This window comes from Coffea arabica, chromosome 6c, assembly GCF_036785885.1.
Source record: "Coffea arabica cultivar ET-39 chromosome 6c, Coffea Arabica ET-39 HiFi, whole genome shotgun sequence".
NCBI classification, from domain to species: Eukaryota; Viridiplantae; Streptophyta; class Magnoliopsida; order Gentianales; family Rubiaceae; genus Coffea; species Coffea arabica.
In genome coordinates this window covers 47,950,175-47,969,274 of record NC_092320.1, presented here as the reverse complement: position 1 = coordinate 47,969,274, position 19,100 = coordinate 47,950,175, and the positions used below count along the sequence as shown (strand labels likewise).

Genomic DNA, 19,100 nt, shown 5'->3' with positions numbered 1-19,100 from the left:
AATTGGACGGCAGGACCGGGTTTTATCCCGCTGACCGCCTAACTCGGCAGGACCGGGTTCTATCCCGCTGACCGTTTTATCACGTTGGGACCGGGTTTTATCCCGCCAACCTCGGCAGGACCGGGTTTTATCCCGCTGACCGCTTACTTCGGCAGGACCGGGTTTTATCCCGCTGACCGCTTAACTCGGCAGGACCGGGTTCTATCCCGCTGACCGTTTTATCACGTTGGGACCGGATTTTATCCCGCCAACCTCGGCAGGACCGGGTTTTATCCCGCTGACCGCTTACCTCGGCAGAACCGGATTTTATCCCGCTGACCGCTTGCCTCGGCAGGACCGGGTTTTATCCCGCTGACCGCTTACTTTGGCAGGACCGGGTTTTATCCCGCTGACCGCTTACCTCGGCAGGACCGGGTTTTATCCCGCTGACCGCTTAACTCGGCAGGACCGGGTTCTATCCCGCTGACCGTTTTTATCTACGTTGGGATCGGGTTTTATCCCGCCAACCTCGGCGGGACCGGGTTCTATCCCGCTGACCGTTTTATCACGTTGGGACCCGGTTTTATCCCGCCAACCTCGGCAGGACCGGGTTCTATCCCGCTGACCGTCCACACCCCGTCAGGCTCAGATGTTATCCCACCGACCAATTCATCATACTGGGGCAAATTATCTTTGGAAAGTTTCTCAAGGAAAAAATCAAAAAAAAAAAAAATCAAAAAATAAAAAAATCAAAAAAAATCAAAAAAATCAAAAATCAAATCAAGTTCATCACGGCAGGTTCGGGTTTGATCCCACTGTCCGATTGTCAAAGCATGTTATTTTCATTGCTATTGGAGCTGGATTTGTCCCGCCAGTAAGAATTTCATTTTTCTGTTCGGGTCTATCCCGTGGGTCTATCCCAATTTTAAATTTCTGTTTGGGTCTATCCCATTTACGTTTCTGTTTGGGTCTATCCCATTTTACGTTTCTGCTTGGGTCTATCCCATTTTACATTTTCTGTTTGGGTCTATCCCATTTTACATTTTCGGTTCGGGTCTATCCCGTGGGTCTATCCCAATTTTAAATCCTGTCTCGGGTCAGTCCCGATTTTAAAAATTTCCTGTTAGGGGTCAGTCCCCATCGTTTGAGTAAATTCGCAGCCGAATAACACAGGTAAGTATTTGGTGTCTACTTCTTTGTCTCAAGTTTTTTCAAAACTCAGACAAAGAGGGGCAAACTGTAGACACCAAATTTTAGCTCAAGTTCATTTACTCTTTGTTTCTTAGTTTTTTGTTTTTGTCATGTTTGTTTTATTCATTTTTAGTTTTTTTTAGTTTTAGTTTTCATGTCATTATTTTATTTTTAAGCTTTTAGAATGGAATTTCTCAAAAGAAAAAGAAAACAATGGAAAAAATCATGAAAAAAGAGAAAAAGGGAAAATTGGTCACAAAAATACGTTCAAATTCAATCTTTTGGCACTTTAGTTATTTTTATTAAGTTATTTTGAGAAAAGAAAAAAAGAAAAAAGGGAAAATGAAGAAAATTTGAAAAATGGACACTTTTGTTTGTTTAGTTTGTTTTTTTATTTTATTTATTTGTTTTCATTATTATTACATGGTTTTGTCATTTTGTTATTATTATTATTTATATTATGTATTTATTAAGTTTTTTTTTTTAAAAAAAAAAAAAGGGGGGGGGTCGCGGCATGCACGCTGCAATTTTTTGCAGCGTGCAAAGGTCACCCACGGAACCATTTTTGGAAGGCTGGATTTAGAGGCAAGGGTAAGCTTTCATCCTGACCATTCAGTTGAGGGTTTAGGGCTTTTGAATTCCACATAAAAAGAGCAGCCGCAAGGGAGAGAGTAAGAGGATAGAGTGACTGACGGCAAAGGAAAACCAGAGTGAGCTAAGCGAGAAAGAGGATCTGAGAGCAAGCAAAGAAAATCTGAGGATGATCTGAAAGCAAGCAAAGAAAATCTGGAAAATTTGGAGAAAGACTTCAAAGCTGAGAACGGAAGGAGAAGGATCACTCAACGAATCAGCCTTTTCTGCAGCAAAAGTACTCGAGCGTGTCTTTTGGAACCATCACGCGTATCTGGGCAGATTTCAAGGTCAATCAACACTTTCAGGTAAAGATTTTCCTTTATTTGTGAGGATTTCTACATGTTTTCACAAAAGATGAAGCCATCGGAGGTTATTTTCTTGATGTTTACTACTGATTCAAGTTTTTGCTGTTTCTATGATTCTGTCATATTGTTCACTTGCTAAGTCATGATTCGGGTATGATCAATAGCAAGGGTTTAGAGTTTTTATAGTGGCCACCCGATGAACTCATGGGTTTTTGCTTAATGTTTACATTCAGTCTTTGCATATGTAGAAAATGTCTTAAGGACTGCAGACAGGTCTATTCTAATGTTTCTTTGGCTGTAGTTTCTTTGGGTTTCTTTGGGTGCGCATGTTTGATGGGAGAATGGGTGGAAATATGTTAAAAGATTCTGTTTTTGCTGAATGGGTTGAACCTTTGCATGTTTTCTTGAAAACGTTGAGTTAAAGGTAGATGTTCATATCATGTAGTTGCATTTTTCTTTCCCTTTCCCTGTCATAAGTTCGCGCATTTGATGTTGGGTTGATGACTGTGAAAAATCTGATTTGAATGTCATGAAGGCTGGTTAGATGTCTGCTATGTTTGGTGGCTTGGGTTATGTGGTATGAACATATCTAAATTGAAGTGAAGGAAGTGAAAAGTTGCTGCATTTTTTTTACCGTATTCCCTTCCATAGCAGTCTAATGAATCTTCACACTTAAGTGACATGTTCAATCTGGCATTAAAGAGAAGGAATGGACAGCTTTATTAGATTGAGTTTGCATGTTTGAGTCACTTAAAACATTGGAACTAAGATCAAACACTTTGCTGGAAAAATAAATTTCAGGTTGCCAAACCTTTTTTTTTTTTTTTTTTTTTTGGTGTGAATATGCTTCCAGAATTTTGCCTCAGTCCCCTCTATATTGTTGTTTGTTTGGATATTGAGGTGATGTGTCTTGTTGTATGGCTTCAAACTATGATTTTATCTGAAACATCTTCGAGCCAGGCTGCATATGTTGTCCAAAAGCTGCATTTCATCCTTACACTTTTGCTGTTTTTCTTTTTCTTCCTGCAAGCTGCTCACATGAACATTTCTGTCCAGAATTTCTGTATCAGTTTCTCCTATGTTTCTGTTTTGTTTGGATGGCGGAATCATGTGCCTTATTGTCTAGCTGGAAATCATGATTTCGTTTGAGAAAAGTTGCAGCAAAGCTTTCTTTTGTTTTCTTTTCAAATTTTTGCAGAATGCATGAGCTTTCTTTGCGTCTTTTTGCATGAGTTCCTTCTATGTTTTGCTTTGGCTGAATGTTGAACTTGTGTTGCATGTTGCTGCGATAAGTTTTGGGATGTTTTGGTCGAAAGGTTTTGATCAAATTGATTGAGGTTGAGGTTTGTTGGCGGGAATGCAATTTGCGATGGTTTTTTGGCTGCAGAAATGTTTGTTGTTTTTAGTTGCAGAAGGTTTGAAATGCAGAAATCTTCTTCGTAGCATGCATGAGAAATTTTCCAATAATTGCACTTTGGCCCCCAAGTCTCCCCTTGTTCCACTATGACCCAACCAATTGAATGTTTTCCTCAATTTGGTCCCCTTGGTTTTTTTGTTAATATTGCAAAGGCCCAATTACATTTCATTGCCTTGCAATTAAGTCCTAAAATAATTGCACTTTGGTCCACAAGTCTCTTTTTGTTCCACTAGTACCCAATCAATTGAATAATTTTATCAATTTGGTCCTTGGTAGTTTTAACTTTTACAATTTCATTGCTTGTTTGTTTCAATCAATTACTATGCTTTGTCTCAATTTCACTTAAGTCGTGACTTTAGGGGTTTTATGATTAAGTGAGCTTAGTTTGTCACATTTCTCTTAATTTTCCTTAAATAAAGTGGTACCTTGACCTTTTTATTATTTTGAAGCCATTTTTCTTTCATTTGGACACCATTCAAAGGGGCGGTATAATTTCTTTTATCCCTTTTGTTTCTCTCCTATGTGACCCAACATGTTAAGTGAAATGCATGTCTACTTTGCTTTCCTAGCTTTTCTTTAATTCCTTTTACTCATGTCATTTACTTTTTGTTTTCATTAAGTTATTCTTTTAATGGGGTATGTGTACACCTCTTGGCTTGTAATAGATAGGGCGTAGCAAGTAATTTGGTCCATTTTCCCTTTCCCTTTTGTTTTAGTTAGCAAATGTAATGGTTGCATGCCTATGTGTTATATGTTAAATGCTTTATTAGGATTTTGCATCTAGTCAAGCATGCTAAGTGTTATGTGCTACGTGTTTATAAGTGATTCGCATGTCTACTCGTTTTTTGTAAGTATAGATGAATGCAATGGATGAATGTACGTCACCACACTAGTCCAACGCTAGTTGTGGCTTCTTTTATCGTTTCCACTAGTCCAACGCTAGTCGGAATTCATAGAATGGGCTAGTCCAATGCTAGACCCAATAGGTTCTTTTTTCCCTTTTTCATTAAGTGCATGATCACCACATATCACGCATTTTTCCTTAGCTTATCATTTGGTATGTTCCTCAAACCCCTTCTCCTTCACTTTAGGACTTGCATCTCATGCTAGTTAGGGTTCATTTGCGTGAAAATCCCCTTCCGATAAGGGAAACGAGCGAGTGTGGCTACTCGATAGCCTTAGCACGCTAGTTTCGCCTTCTAATCCGAGGGAAAATCAAAGTCGAAGAATTAGGTGTCATCCCCGTACCCGACCTGATGCATTCCTTTAGGTTCATTCATTCTCAATTTTTCACTTACTCACTTTTTCAATTCACATTTCCTCATTACTTTTCCTTTCCTTATTATTTAATTTTGGTTTCTACTTCACAAAATTGCACTTAATTACGATCTATATACACTTATCACTATATTTCATACACTTGCACACAAACACTTGGATTTTTCATACAATTTCACACGTGCACCTTTTTATACACTTGCACACTTGCACTTTAGCCATCATTTGCATTAATCGACCTCTATAAGGTTTTCCTTTATTGGCCGCCACAATTCATGTGGTTGGGACCAGAAACCTTACAAGAGACATTTTAGAATTTAGGTTTGCATTTTTTCTTTCTTTTGCATTCATGTAGTGCATCCAAATGTAATAAATTCTTTGGTTAAAATAAGAAAAACTTTGATTAAATCAAGCAACTAGCCTTGGCTAGGTCGAAGGGGTGCCTTGGATTTTTATCCTTGCCTTCCCCTTCGTCAAATGTGACTCCCGAACCTTTTTTTTGGTTTACGTGGACTAGGAGTCGTTTAAAAGGGGTTTCTTACTACTCTTTCCCATTTTTTTCCTTTAAAAAATTCATTTTTAGGTGACTTGGTACACCTTAACTCATTACCAAGTGGCGACTCCGTTTTTTATTTCAAAAACCCTTTTTAAACCATAATTTTTGGGTCAAATCGTCGCACTCTCAAAACCCCCATTTAGACCAATTTTCCTTTTAAATCACAATTCATTTTTCAAATCACAAATTGAATCAAAAAATACATTTTTAAACCATTTTATTTATTTATCAAAAAATGGGGCGCGACATGACATCCAAACAAGCAAAACATAGAAGGAAACTCATGCAGAAAGAAACGAAGAAGCTCATGCATTCGGCAAATTCCAGCCACCATTCTTTCTACAACATTTCTCCTTCAGCTAAAGCACATTCATACAAATAAAGCCTCTCGATTTTACCCTCCCAACTCAAATACTACAGCTCTTAACCCATGTTGCTAACAAGCACCCAAATACGATTACCCACTTCGGACACATTCAATGATGCAACTAAACATACAAAATGCAGCAAAATGAGCAAGAACAGAAACTTGTGATGAACGTCCGCATAGTATACCAACTGAACACCACCGACTTCAAGCCCAAATCGAAACCCACAACAAATAAAAGGCTTGTCAAAATGGCTACACCCTCATGGGTTCTTCTTAAACATAGTAGGTCACCCCATCTCTATATGTTGTCGCTAAGTATGAAACAAAGAGAAATCAAAAATCTTATTTACTGCTGGGTTTCATAATCAAAATTTTAAATCATACCAATCAAACCCCAAGCTAGCAAAATGTGAGACTTACACCTCTTATCGCTAAAACCTAACAAGCAGAATCTCACAAACCCAACAAACGGCAACCAACGAAACATTAAGACAGCAAAACATGGTAAAAGTCAAGGAGCCAAGCAAAATATCACAAGATTCATGCCTTTTGGACTCGGGTTCTCATGAATACAGCGTTAAAGCAAGAAGGGGAGAAGCAAAAATAATCACCTGAATTGCTGGGGCTGAAGCAAGAGTTTCTGCTGCGCTTTCGTTCGAAGCCGAAACTGGTGCAGCAGAGGCAGAACAGCTCTTTCGTGGCCAGATTTGGCGATCTTCCGATTGTTTTTCCTTCAAGATGTCTCAACAGAAATCGCTTCTTTCACTTTTTAGATTGAGCAGAAATTGATAGCTTCACGAATGAAGCTGAGTTAGGGAAGAAATCTTTGTGAAAGTAGGTTGAAAAGTCAGCCTTGTGGTGGGTTTCGCAGAGGAAGTCCCTGCGTTTTTCTTTTTCTGGTTTTCTTGCCGGAGCTCTCTCTTTTGGTTAAGATCTTCTTCTTCCTCTCCAGCTTTTCTCTTGGTCCTTTTTCTCTATCTCTCCCCCGTCTCTTCTTCTTTCCTTCCTTTATCCTTCAACCGAAAGTTCCTCAGTTTCTCTGCTACTCTCCCTCTTCCCTTTCCTGGTTTCCCTTGCTTTCTTTTTTGTTTTTTTTCCTCGACCAGCCCCTTTCTAGCTTAGCTTTTCCTTCCCTTGCCCATAGGTTTTTTCTTTCTTCAAGCCGTCACCCTCTCCTCTCCTCTCAGATCATTCTAGCCGTCCCCCTTGTCTCTCTTTTCCCAGATTTTTTCTGCCGTCACCTCTCTCTCCAAAAACCCCCCTCTAGCCTTCTGGTTTTTTCCTACCCACAGCCGCCAATTTCTCATCCCCTTAAACCCTCTCATTTCTTCTCCTTTATATAGGCATCTGAAATCCCCCCCGTAACCTAAGACCAAGGGATGAGATTTGGAGCTGCATTTTGGCTCTTCCAATAAAACCATCAGATGGCATTTGATTTTGTACCTTTTATGTTGTTGAATCAAAGCCAGGTGATCATGTACTGGCTTGATCCAACGGAGCAACAAAAATCAATGAAAAATGGGATGTCCTTCCGTGCATGATTTCTGCTTGAAATGTGATACGTAGAAAAGGCCAGGATCTTGTGCAACTTAAAGTGCATGAGCTTGCTTTCTTTTTTTTTTTTTTAATGAATCAGTTAATTAATAAATTTAGATTTTCTTAATAAAAATAAGATAAGCAAAAATTAAAACCAAATCAACTAAATAAAATAAAATAAAATAAAAATTTAAAATTTTGGTGTCTACATTGATGATGCGTGTAGATCATTCTTACTCGAGCCTTGTGAAGTGACGACTTGAGGTCTTGGTGGTTCCTCATCATTCCTCTCCTCTTGAGAAGGATTTGTCCTCAAATCGAAGTCGTCACCTACATCAAATGGAAGTAAGTCAGCAACATTGAAAGTAGAGCTAACACCGTACTCACCTAGAAGGTCAAGTTGGTAGGCGTTGTCGTTGACTTTGGCAAGGATTTGAAAGGGCCCATCTCCACGGGGCATCAACTTTCTTCGCCTAATCTCAGGAAAACGCTCCTTGCGCATGTGTAGCCACACCCAGTCTCCAGGCTGGAACAGTAGTTGCCTACGTCCCCTGTTTGCATGTTTGGCAAATTGCTCCGTGCGTTTCTCAATGTTTGCTCGTGCCTTCTCATGCAGTTGTCTCACCACTTCGGCCTTTTTCTTACCATCAAAGCTAGTATGCTCACTCAAGGGTAAGGGCATAAGATCTAATGGTGTTAATGGGTTGAAACCGTACACCACCTCAAAAGGAGAAAATTGAGTGGTAGAGTGGGTAGAGCGGTTATAAGCAAATTCAATGTGAGGTAAGCATTCTTCCCATGTTCTCAAGTTGCGCGTAATCAAGGCACGTAGCATAGTAGACACAGTCCTATTAACTACGTCAGTTTGGCCATCAGTTTGAGGGTGACTAGTAGTTGAAAACAACAACTTAGTGCCTAACTTAGACCAAAGTGTTTTCCAAAAATAGCTCAAAAATTTAACATGACGATTAGAGACTATAGTGCGGGGAATACCATGCAAACGGACTACCTCTTTAAAGAACAAGTCAGCAATGTATGGTGCATTATCAGTTTTGTGACATATAATAAAGTGTGCCATTTTTAAAAACCTATCTACCGCCACAAAGATGGAGTCATGTCCTCTTTTTGTCCTAGGTAAATCAAGAATAAAGTCCATAGAAATATCCACCCAAGGTTCACTAGGTATAGGCAAAGGCATGTAGAGACTAGGTCGGTTTACCTTGGACTTGGCGCGAAGGCATTGAATGCATCGTGCAACCTCTCTCTCGACATCCCTTCGCGTGTTTGGCCAGTATAAGTGCTCCTACAAGATAGAGAGAGTTTTAGCTATCCCAAAGTGTCCCATTAATCCCCCACTATGGGATTCTTTGACTAGTAATTGACGAATTGAGCATTTAGGGATGCATAAGCGGCCTAAATAGTAAAGGAACCTGTTGTCTATGAAGAATTTCTCTTGGACCTTTTGCTTGCATGCTTCAAACACTAACTTAAAATCATCATCAGTTGTATATAAGTCTTTGATAAGCTCAAAACCAAGTAATTTAGCATCTAAAGTAGCAAGAAGTGTGTACCTTCATGAGAGTGCATCAGCAACTATATTAGACTTACCAGTCTTGTATTTTATAACATACGGGAAAGTCTCTATGAATGAGATCCATCGCACATGTGTGACGCCCCCGCTTCTCCCAAGGGCGAACCCTAGGGTATCAGCGGGACGCCTGCCTAGCTCGCGCCAGGACTCGAAACACAAAACTAATAAAACTATATTAAACCAAAAGAGAACTGTTTATAATATATACAATCCCCAAAAGTTGTATTTACATCTTCAAAAGTATCGAGTCAAACCACTCTAATATACTATAACCACAACCAGCAGAAGATAGACCCTAAGGAGGGTCCTTATACAAACCACCAAAACAAAAACAAAAACAAAAACAAACGTACTATATGTCCAACTATTACAATCAAACCTAACTATGCTAGTGTACGTGCCAAAAGTCCCCGCGTCGGCCCCTGCTAAGGAAAACAAAAGGAAAGGGGTAAGCTATATGCTTAGTAAGTAAATAGGGGCGAAAGCATAAATTTCACGTAACAACAGTTACACAGTAAGAGTAAAGTAAAAGCAGAAAAGTAACATCACATAATAAGGATACAGGTGGCTCCAAAGCCAATTCATGTGCCATGTATGATCTCCTGCCGACACTCCGTCGACCACAATTAATGGTCCGTAGAACTTCACTTGTACTCCCACCGTACACCTTATCACCCTCTCTAGCCAGACACCTCACAAACTTGCTCGAGCGAACTAAATTGAGCTTGGTTCACAAGCTCGGGTCACAAACTTGGTCCACATAATCGGTGAACCGGATTCACAAACTTGGTGACCTCAACTAGGTTGGACTGACTTCGACCAAGCCCTAATCGGATCGAATAGTCCATTTAGGTCATGAGATCGGGCCCCAAACTCACAAACTTCACAAAATTTATTCAAAAGTCACCCCGAGCCCCAAGCTCAAGTGGTTCAGTTCCAAAATGATTCATATACATATGTCATGTACAAATATGTGCGCAAACTAGGGTTTAGGTCGAGTGCGATAAAGTACACCCTCGCCTAGGTACCCTTTTCATACATATCGAAACACATAAACAACTAACACGTAAGAGCGGCCTGAATACTTACACAACGAACAAAAGAGCAAAAATTCGAAATTTGTGCCGCGAAGAGTAGCTAGTAGGCCCCACCGGCTCCACCTAGCTCACCACCGTCTGAAATGGAAGATTGCATCACATAATATCATAAACGGCTACTAACATATTTAAAACAAGCAAAACGGCAAAATCGGCACATACGAGTGTGGAAACGGCATACGGAAATCGGAAATGACGGCCTAGCCGTTTTGCCGTAAAAACTGTTTTGAACACAATCGAGGCTACGAGTGTTGGATCAAGGTACATGAGGTACTGTTACGAAACTAAGAGAAAGGGTTACAATTTTCATGAAGACACCTCAATCCGGATCTAAACGGAAATAGGTCGAAAGTAGAAAAAACCGTTCCAGGAATTCGCACTCTAGAGTAACGGACAGGGTATGTTTGATGGACCGTAACTCCCAGCTCACAAATCCAAATCAGGAAATTCCAAAGGCATTAGAAATCTGAGACATAAGGCTAAAACTTTGATATTTTGGCCAAGACCTGAATCCACTCAGAACAGAATGAAATTTGAGTGTCAAAGTACCCGTCAGAACTGTCCATATTCAAGGCAGTTTTGACGATCGATCTTGTTTTGGTCATAACAGGAGCTACGGAACTCAGATTTTGACGTACTTTATACCGTTTCGAAGCTAAAACCAAGATCTACATTTCTTATGTAGGAGTCAACACCCAGATCATATGGGATCAAAATGGAAAAACGCACAGTTAGAGGCTGATTTCAAAACGTAGCACAAACTAATGTCTAAAACAGGCCTGAGTGTTTTGTCTATAACTCAGGATACACTAATCCGTTTGACCTGAAATTTTACAGGCATATTCAGGACTTAAGGAGCTACAAAACCGGGTAGAATGTTCTTCACAAAAACCCTAACTTGTGTACTTTTCTTCCAAACAGAAATTGGTTGTAATTAATCACTTTTTCCACCTCCTAGAGTCATTACATACCATTTCCAATCATTATAGATAGCCACACAATCATGTTCATATTAAAACAGAAAAATCACCAATAAATAGAAAACTTCACTACTTCAACCACAAATCAAGATGTAATCCATAATATTGCACCTTATACTACCACTAATCACAAATTAAGTATCATTAGAGGAAGGAAAGTGGTTCTTCACAACTCACCTTAGAAACAAGAGAGAGGGAGCAATAGGTCCTCTTAGCTTTCCAAATAACTCCACACAACACTTCACTATCACTCCCTTAAGTGGTTTTATGGAGCACAAACAAGATTGGAAGGTTGAGTGAGTTGATTGAAGCAAGATTGAAGCAAACTTGGAGAGTTTTCTTTTTCCTTTCTTGAGAGAGAGGGCCGGCCAAGTCTTAGAGAAAAATGGGGAATTTTTGGTGATTTTTATGATTTATTTGGTCAATGGTAAGACAATGAATAGTGGTCTTAAAGTTCCTCCAACCATTTGGTGACACTTGTCACCATATTTAATGCTTGCCTAACTTTTTTTTTTGTCTCTCTTACACCTATCCACTTGGTACCTTTAAATATCTCATAACACCCGGTAAATTAAATCCAGTATCCAAAACTTAACCTAACTGGCCGAATTTTTCCGAACTTACCGCACTAGTGGGTCCCGCGTCCAATATACATTCTTAATTTCTCAAAAACTAACCGATACTAGAAAAATCATCTAAAACTTATATTTACTCATAAAAAATTATCTGGGGAATTTTTCTAATAAAGAAAATATGGAAAAAGACGGGCGATAAATGAAACTCCACTTAAGCTTTCTAATATTGTAACACTAGAGGTTTGCTAATCCAGAGTTTACTAACCATTTTCAAACTTGTTAAACCTCTGTAAACTATAACGAATCCTATTTTTTTCTTGTGCTAAAACACACACTAGAATACCGCATAAACTAGGGTTTTATCATAAGCAAAGTTAGGGTTTTCAATCTTAGCTGAGCTTAGGGTTTCTTCTTAACCCTAAAACCTTAATATCAACTTACGAACTGACTGGGGCCTCACAACATGTCTCTTACTCAACTTGTTTTGAGATTTGAGAAACTTGAGTGATTCGTGGTCAGTGTGTATGACAAACTCCTTGGGTCGTAGGTAGGGTTGCCACACTTGTAGTGCTCGAATCAAGGCATACAACTCCTTGTCATAGGTGCTGTAGTTCAACATTGCACCATTCAGTTTCTCACTAAAGTAAGCAATTGGTCGTCCTCCTTGGATCAACACTGCTCCTATGCCAATCCCTGATGCATTACATTCAATTTCAAAAGTTTTAGAGAAGTCAAGAAGAGACAATACGGGTGAGTGTGTGAGTGCGTGTTTAAGAGAGTTAAAGGATTTGTCCTGTTCTTCACCCCAGTGGAACAATACATTCTTTTTAATAATGGAGGTCAATGGTGCAGCTATGGAGCTAAAATCATGTATAAAGCGTCGATAGAAGCTTGCAAGTCCATGGAAGCTCCTTATTTCCCCAATGGTGGTCGGTCTTGGCCATTCTTGGATGGCTTTGATTTTACTCTCATCCACCTTGGTGCCATATGAACTCTGTCGCGCCCCACTTTTTTATGGTGTGAAAGTAGTGTGTGGGATATGTATGTGAACATGTATGAAAGTGAAAATAAAAAGGCCGTGGGATTGTGAAATGCGACAGTTTGGCCAAACAAAGGGTTTTAGGTAGAAAAGGAGTCGCCACTTGGTATAGAGTTAGGGTGTACAAAGTCACCCAAAACGTGATTTTTTGGAAAAGAAAAGTAAACAAACCCTTTTTAAAGAATTTTTAGATCTACGTAACCAAAGAAAGGGATCGGGGGTCACATTTGATAAGGGAGAAGGCAAAGGCAAAGGCTAAGGCACTCCCTTACCCTAGCCAAAGCTGGTTGTGTGACTTAGCCCTTCTTTTCCTAAATCTTCTACCCAAAGTATGTGTTGCATGTTGGATATGACTAATGGATATGAAAAAAAATGCAATCCTAAATCTAAAATGTCTCTTATGAGGCTTTTTGGTCCCAACCACATGAGTTGTGATGGCCAATAAGAAAAACTCTCATAGAGGTCACGGATAATGCAAATGAAGACCCAAATATGAGTGCAAGTGTGAAAATGTAAAAAGAATGCATGTGTGCCAATGTAAGAAAAGTGCATGTGTGCCCATTGAGAAAATAAAGGTGTTTGTGTGCAAGTGGATGAAAATATGGTATAATGGTAGTAAGTACATATAAGTGCAATTTGGGTGCAATTTGTGAGGTAGAAAATAAATAAAAGAAAAAGAATGTGCAAACATGGCATGTGGATTGCGAAAAATATAAGTAGTTGAGAAAATGTGGATAAAAAAAGTGAAGAGGTGATATGATAGAAATGAAAGTGTATGAACTTAGAAGAATGCATCAAGTCGGGTACAGGAATGACTCCTAACTTTACGACTTTAATTTTCCCTTTGATTAGAAGGAAGAACTAGCGTGCTAAGGATATTTTGTAGCCACACTCGCTCGTTTCCCTTACCAAAAGGGGACTCTCAAGCAAATGTACCCTATAACTAGCATGAGGATGCAGAAACGTAAAATGAAGGGGAAAGGGTTGAGGGAGCATGCCAAATGCTAGAAAACTAAGAAAAATGTATGAAATGTAGTGAAACATGCAAGTATGCACTAACGAGAGGGGACGGCCTATTGGGTCTAGCATTGGACTAGCCCTTTTTAGAATTCTCTCACAAGCATTGGACTTGCGAGAGCTCGAGGGAAAAGACCATGGCCAGCGTTGAACTAGCCACGGTAACGCATTCATCCATTGCATTCATCTATGACTATAGAAATCAAGTAGACATGCCAATCACCTATAAACACGTAGCACATAACACTTAGCATGCTCGACTAAATGCAAGAGTCTAACAAAGCAAATTAACACGTAGCAACAAAAGCAAGCAATCAAGCTAATGAACCTATTACATTTGCTAACTAAAACAAATGGGGAAGGGAAAAAGTGAATAAAAATGCTCTTCAAGCCCTATCTATTACAAGCCAAGAGGTGTACACATATCCCATGAAAGAAAAACTTAATAAAAGCAAAAGTAAATAAAATGAATGAAAGGAATTAAGGAAAAAACAAGGAAAGCAAAGTAGACATGCAATTCTCACTTAGCACGTTGGATCACATAGGAGAGAGACAAAAAAGATAAAAGAAGTTATACCTCCCTTGAGTTGATGCCTTAAATGGAGTGAAATCACTTATTTATCCTCCAAAATAAAAGAAATGGTCAAGGTACCAATTTATTTGGGAAAATTAAAGAAAATAGGCAAACACAAGCTCACTTTGTCATAAAGCCCCTAAAGTCATGACTTAAGTGCAATTGAAACAAAGCATAGTAATTAATTGAAACAAACAAGCAATGAAGTTGTAGAATTAAAACTGCCAAAGACCAAATTGAGGAAATTATTCAATTGATTGGGTCATAGCGGCATTAGTTGGAAGCCAAGGGGTTGGAGTGCAATTTTTGAAAGCCATTTACGTGCAAGTTCCATGCAACCACGTAAAGAATGCTTCTGCAATTTCCAGCCGTGACTTCCTATCCTATTTCACCATGCAAACATATTCACCAAATGCCAGGATTTTAACTATCAATCATTGACTAAACATGTAACTTCATTGCAGGGTTGAAACAAGAATGGGAGCTGACCATCAAGAATAAAAAAAACTAAACAGCAAAAGAAGGAAGAAGAAAAAGTGCAGCAAGGTTTTCTGCAATTTGCTTCCTAAGCTTTGAAGCTTCGGCAACCAAGAATAGGTTAGAAAAATTTTTAATCAATCTTCCAAGCTTTGAACTAACTAACAACTGCACAACTACCATAATCCAAGCAAGCAAAAATCATATAAGGAAACCATGTTAACTCATAAAGAAGCTCATGCATTCTGCTGGTTTCTTTCTGCTGCAAATAGCATGCGCATGAAAACATTTCATGAATTCCAATGACCATGTCGATTCATCAACCAATCCTACAAAACTCAACCCAACAAGAGACCATGCAATGACACAAGATCATTATGTTTAAACATCAGAAAATTCAGACAAAAGATCATGCCAGCATCGAAATAGCATTCTGCAATTTTTCAGCTACAGTTAGCTACGCTTGTGATGTTCATCAGATGCAAACTTTCATTCAAACACGGACAGTTTCTCAACCACACAGCAAAGGCATGATATTGAGCAATCAAAATCACAGAAATTGAACATTCAAGCAAGCAAAACTTCTGTAAAAAATTCTGCAACCTTCCGGGTTTAGTTCAAAAAAAAAAAGAAAGGTTTCCTGCTGCAATTTTGTTGCTTAGCCACCTCGCGTGGCAGATTTTCACAAGCATCTCAACCCACAATCCTAACTTTAAGTTCTTATCAAGCTTGTCATGCATGTCGTGGGATGGCAGAACCAGAAATGATGAATATTTTCGCGCAAACCAGAATTCAAACCAAGCTTTCTGCTAGAAAGGATTCGGCAGCTAGAGAGGCTTTCTGCAATGTCCGAAGTTTAACAACCCAGAAACCATATGAAACATATTCCAAGCAAAACAAAATCCCTATACTCATGCACTTTTATACCACTAAAGATACACAACATAAACAGCAACCGGGGAAACACCAAGAGGCAAAACATGATAAAAATCATGAATCCAAATCAGCAGCAAAGATGGCCCAAGATTCACGTTCCGCAGATTGGGATTCTCATGAAAAATTTTGCCAAAGAGACAAGGGAAAAAACTATGGTTACCTCAGAATCTTGGTGGAGTAAAATGATCGTGGAAATCAGGACACGCTGATTCAAGAATCGCGGTCGAGGACTTCCGTCACAGAACTTTCAGCAGTGGAGAACCGGCAACTTCAAGCTTCAACTTAGCGGCGTTGGGGACGTTTTCAGTCGACAATTGCTGAACGAAAGCTGCTCCCAGACATCCCAAGAAGATGTAGGAAAAGAGATCTCTCAGAAATATAGACTATCTAGATCTGAAACGAGTGAGAAAGGGGGTGAATCGTCAGCCTGGTTCACCGATTTTGAAGGAATTTTTCTGCACTTTTTCTCTCTTCTTTCTCTTTCGATTTTGTTTGGTTCTATCTCCTGATCACTCCATTTCATCCTCAGATTTCCCAGACTTCCTTTCCTTCTTTCTTTTTTTTTTCTTTTTTTAGAAACCCTCGGCAGTCTCTTTCTTTCTCTCTCGACTCTTCCTATCAAACTGCTAAAACTTCCTCTGGTTCCTCTCTTCCACTCCTTTAAACGGCAAAGCAGCGCCTGAATGGCAATGCAATGCACTTCAGCGTAGGCCAAGCGAAGCTGGGAAAAGTTTCACCTTTTGCTACGACTGCCTTCTAGATTCCTTGCCACCTCTCTGCTTGCTTCCTTCTTGGCCGAAAGCTTCTCACTTTCTCCGTTATTCTACCCTCCCTCAACCTTCACCAGATTTCCAGCCGTCACTTACACTCCCTTTCCTCTCAGACTTCCGCCGCCCGTCAAAACCTCTAGAGCTCTCTTTTTTCCCTTGCTCAACCCCCAGCCGTCAATCTTCTCTAAAACCCCAAGCTCTCTCTCGCTTTTTGTTTTCGTTTCCCTTTTGCTAGCAGCCGCCAGTCCCCCTCAGAATTTTTCTACCCCTTTTCTCTGCCGTTTCTCTTGGCTTTTATATGGGAAACCTATAACTCTAAACCCTCACCTCAACGGTGAGGATGAAAGGTTTGTTCTACCCTATCCCCCCAGCTATCCGATCCATTGAGCCATATCTTCCCTGAAAAAATCTTCATGCCGTTGCATGTGCAGCTTTTTTTTTTTCAACTAATAAACAGTAAAAAGAAATAAAACATATTTTCCATGCATAACTTTTCTCTTTTGACAAATTTTTGTGCTAAAAGTCTTATAATAAAAATAAACAGATAAAAGGGCAAAACGAATATAAAAATGAAAACTAAAAAATAATAGATAATAATGATCTAAAATGCTATACAAATGCAAACAGTCTAAAACAAAAATCATGAAATTAACAAATAAAAATAGATAAGAATTATTACTAAAGCAAAAATAAAAAGCATACAAATTATTTAAAAATTTGGTGTCTACAAACTCATAACATAGCTTAGGAACGCTAGTTGGTCAGTGCAAAAAGTACATTTCTTTAGATTAGTATATAGGCGTTCCTTTCGAAGTACTTCTAATACAAGTTTAATATGCTGCAAATGTTCCTCTAGACTTGTGCTATAAATGAGAATATCATCAAAATATACTACTACAAATTTGCCTAAGTACTCACGCAAGACATGATTCATTAGCCGAATAAAGGTGCTTGGTGCATTAGTAAGTCCAAAAGGCATGACTAACCACTCATATAACCCGTACTTTGTCTTAAATGCAGTCTTCCATTCGTCCCCCTCTTTAATTCTAATTTGATGATATCCAGATTTCAGATCAATTTTTGTGAATATAATTGCCCTGTGTAATTCATCTAACATGTCATCTAGACGAGGGATGGGATGGCGATACTTTACCGTTATGGTATTGATAGCTCGGCAGTCCGTGCACATCCTCCAAGTCTCGTCTTTCTTTGGCACAAGGATGACTGGAATAGCACAAAGGCTTAAGCTTTCTCTTGCCCATCCCTTGCCTAGAAACTCCTCCACTTGCCTTTGAATCTCCTTGGTCTTCTCGGGGTTGCTTCTATAGGCCAATCGGTTAGGTACGGGTGCACCAGGTATGAGGTTTATTTGGTGTTCAATACCCCTCACGGGTGGCAATCCACTTGGCACATCATCGGGGAAAACGTCCTCATACTGCTGCAAAAGCTTAGAAAAAGAACTAAGCAACGAAGGGTCAAATGTGTTAGTTTCATTCGAAACTTCCTTGGTATAAAATAGGAGCATGGTTTTGCCTCCAAGTAGCCCTTTCCTCACATCTTTGGTTTTTGTACTTAGCAATACTTTTCCCTCTTGCTTTACCTCAAGATCCGTCCCATTTATTGCCTTTTCCCGCTCATTTTGCACGGATCTTTTCCTTTCTTTTCTTTCTTGTTTTTCAATTTTTTTCCTCTCATCAACTTTTTGACACTCATGTTGGATTTTCATTTGGTTCTCATACACTTGCTTAGGTGTGAGTGGTACAAGTGTGATCTTCTTTCCTTTGTGTAGGAAAGTGTATATGTTGGTACGATCATCATAGCTAGTACTTCTATCAAATTGCCACAGTCTACCAAGTAAAATATGGCTAGCCTGTATAGGTACTAAATCACAAAGTACTTGGTCCTCATAAGCACCAATTTTAAAAGAAATGAGTACCTGTTGAGACACTCAGATGTCTCCACAATTGTTTAGCCATTGTAGACGGTATGGTCGGAGGTGCTCGCGAGTTAGAAGCTCTAATGCTTCGACCATCACTGAGCTTGCTACATTGGTGCAGCTTCCAGGGTCTATTACCAAACTACACACTTTACCATTTACATGGCATCGGGTGTAGAAGATGTTCTCACGTTGGATCTCCTCTTCCTTAATGTGTGCGGCTAGTGCGCGCCTTGCCATGAGCCCTAACCCCACGGACTCCTCCAATGGTGGTTGTATGACCGCTTCCATATCGCCCTCCTTTTCCAATGGTGGCATTTCATTGTATTCTTCCTCATCGTCGGATATTATCTCTCCGCTTGGAAGTACGATCATTGTCCTTTGATTTGGACATTGGCTAGTAATATGGCCAAGTTCTTGGCACCTCCAACATTTTGTGTCACGACTCCTTGCTCGAGGAGGTTCATTGTTCAACTTTAAGATGACTTTACCTTACTCCTTGAATAGCGTCGGCTTTGGTTTGGTTGGAGTGGTATAGCTCCCCGAGGGTTTGAATTCCCTCCTCGGATTGCTAGTACGGCTATAAGAGGGTGATGGTGTAGAAAATGTCCTGTTTTGGCCCCTTCTATTAAGCATTCGTTCCACCTTTAAAGCTTTCTCGAGCATGTCTTTTATTTCCACGTAATGGTACATCTCGACCTCATTCGCGATCTCCGCTCGTAGACCACTAAGGAATCTTGCCATGGTAGCTTCCCGATCCTCCACTATGTCCGCTCGGAGCATGATTACCTCCATCTCCTTATAGTAATCTTCGACACTTTGATTTCCTTGCCTTAAGTTTTG

General features: G+C 39.6%; 1 protein-coding gene across 1 annotated transcript; it reads right to left on the bottom strand.

The window, feature by feature from the left end:
- Positions 1-7,470: 7,470 nt before the first annotated feature.
- LOC140008772 (uncharacterized) lies at positions 7,471-18,632 on the bottom strand. The gene is made up of 5 exons (XM_072053644.1): positions 18,396-18,632; positions 17,308-17,759; positions 8,696-8,836; positions 8,485-8,568; positions 7,471-8,152 (listed from the first exon to the last, which is right to left on the bottom strand). Exons 1-5 carry the CDS (start codon positions 18,630-18,632, stop codon positions 7,471-7,473), a joined length of 1,596 nt encoding a protein of 531 aa, XP_071909745.1.
- Between the last annotated feature and the right edge of the window lie 468 nt (positions 18,633-19,100).

What these genes read in the sequence shown, in the direction of transcription:
- LOC140008772 (XM_072053644.1), bottom strand. Translation starts at nt 18,632, where the DNA reads ATGATCGTACTTCCAAGCGGAGAGATAATATCCGACGATGAGGAAGAA. An exon ending in AAATTCTTCATAGACAACAG is followed by an intron (nt 8,569 to 8,695) that starts GTTCCTTTACTA and finishes TCTATCTTGTAG; the next exon opens with GAGCACTTATACTGGCCAAA. An exon ending in GCCTTCGCGCCAAGTCCAAG is followed by an intron (nt 8,153 to 8,484) that starts GTAAACCGACCT and finishes TTCAACTACTAG; the next exon opens with TCACCCTCAAACTGATGGCC.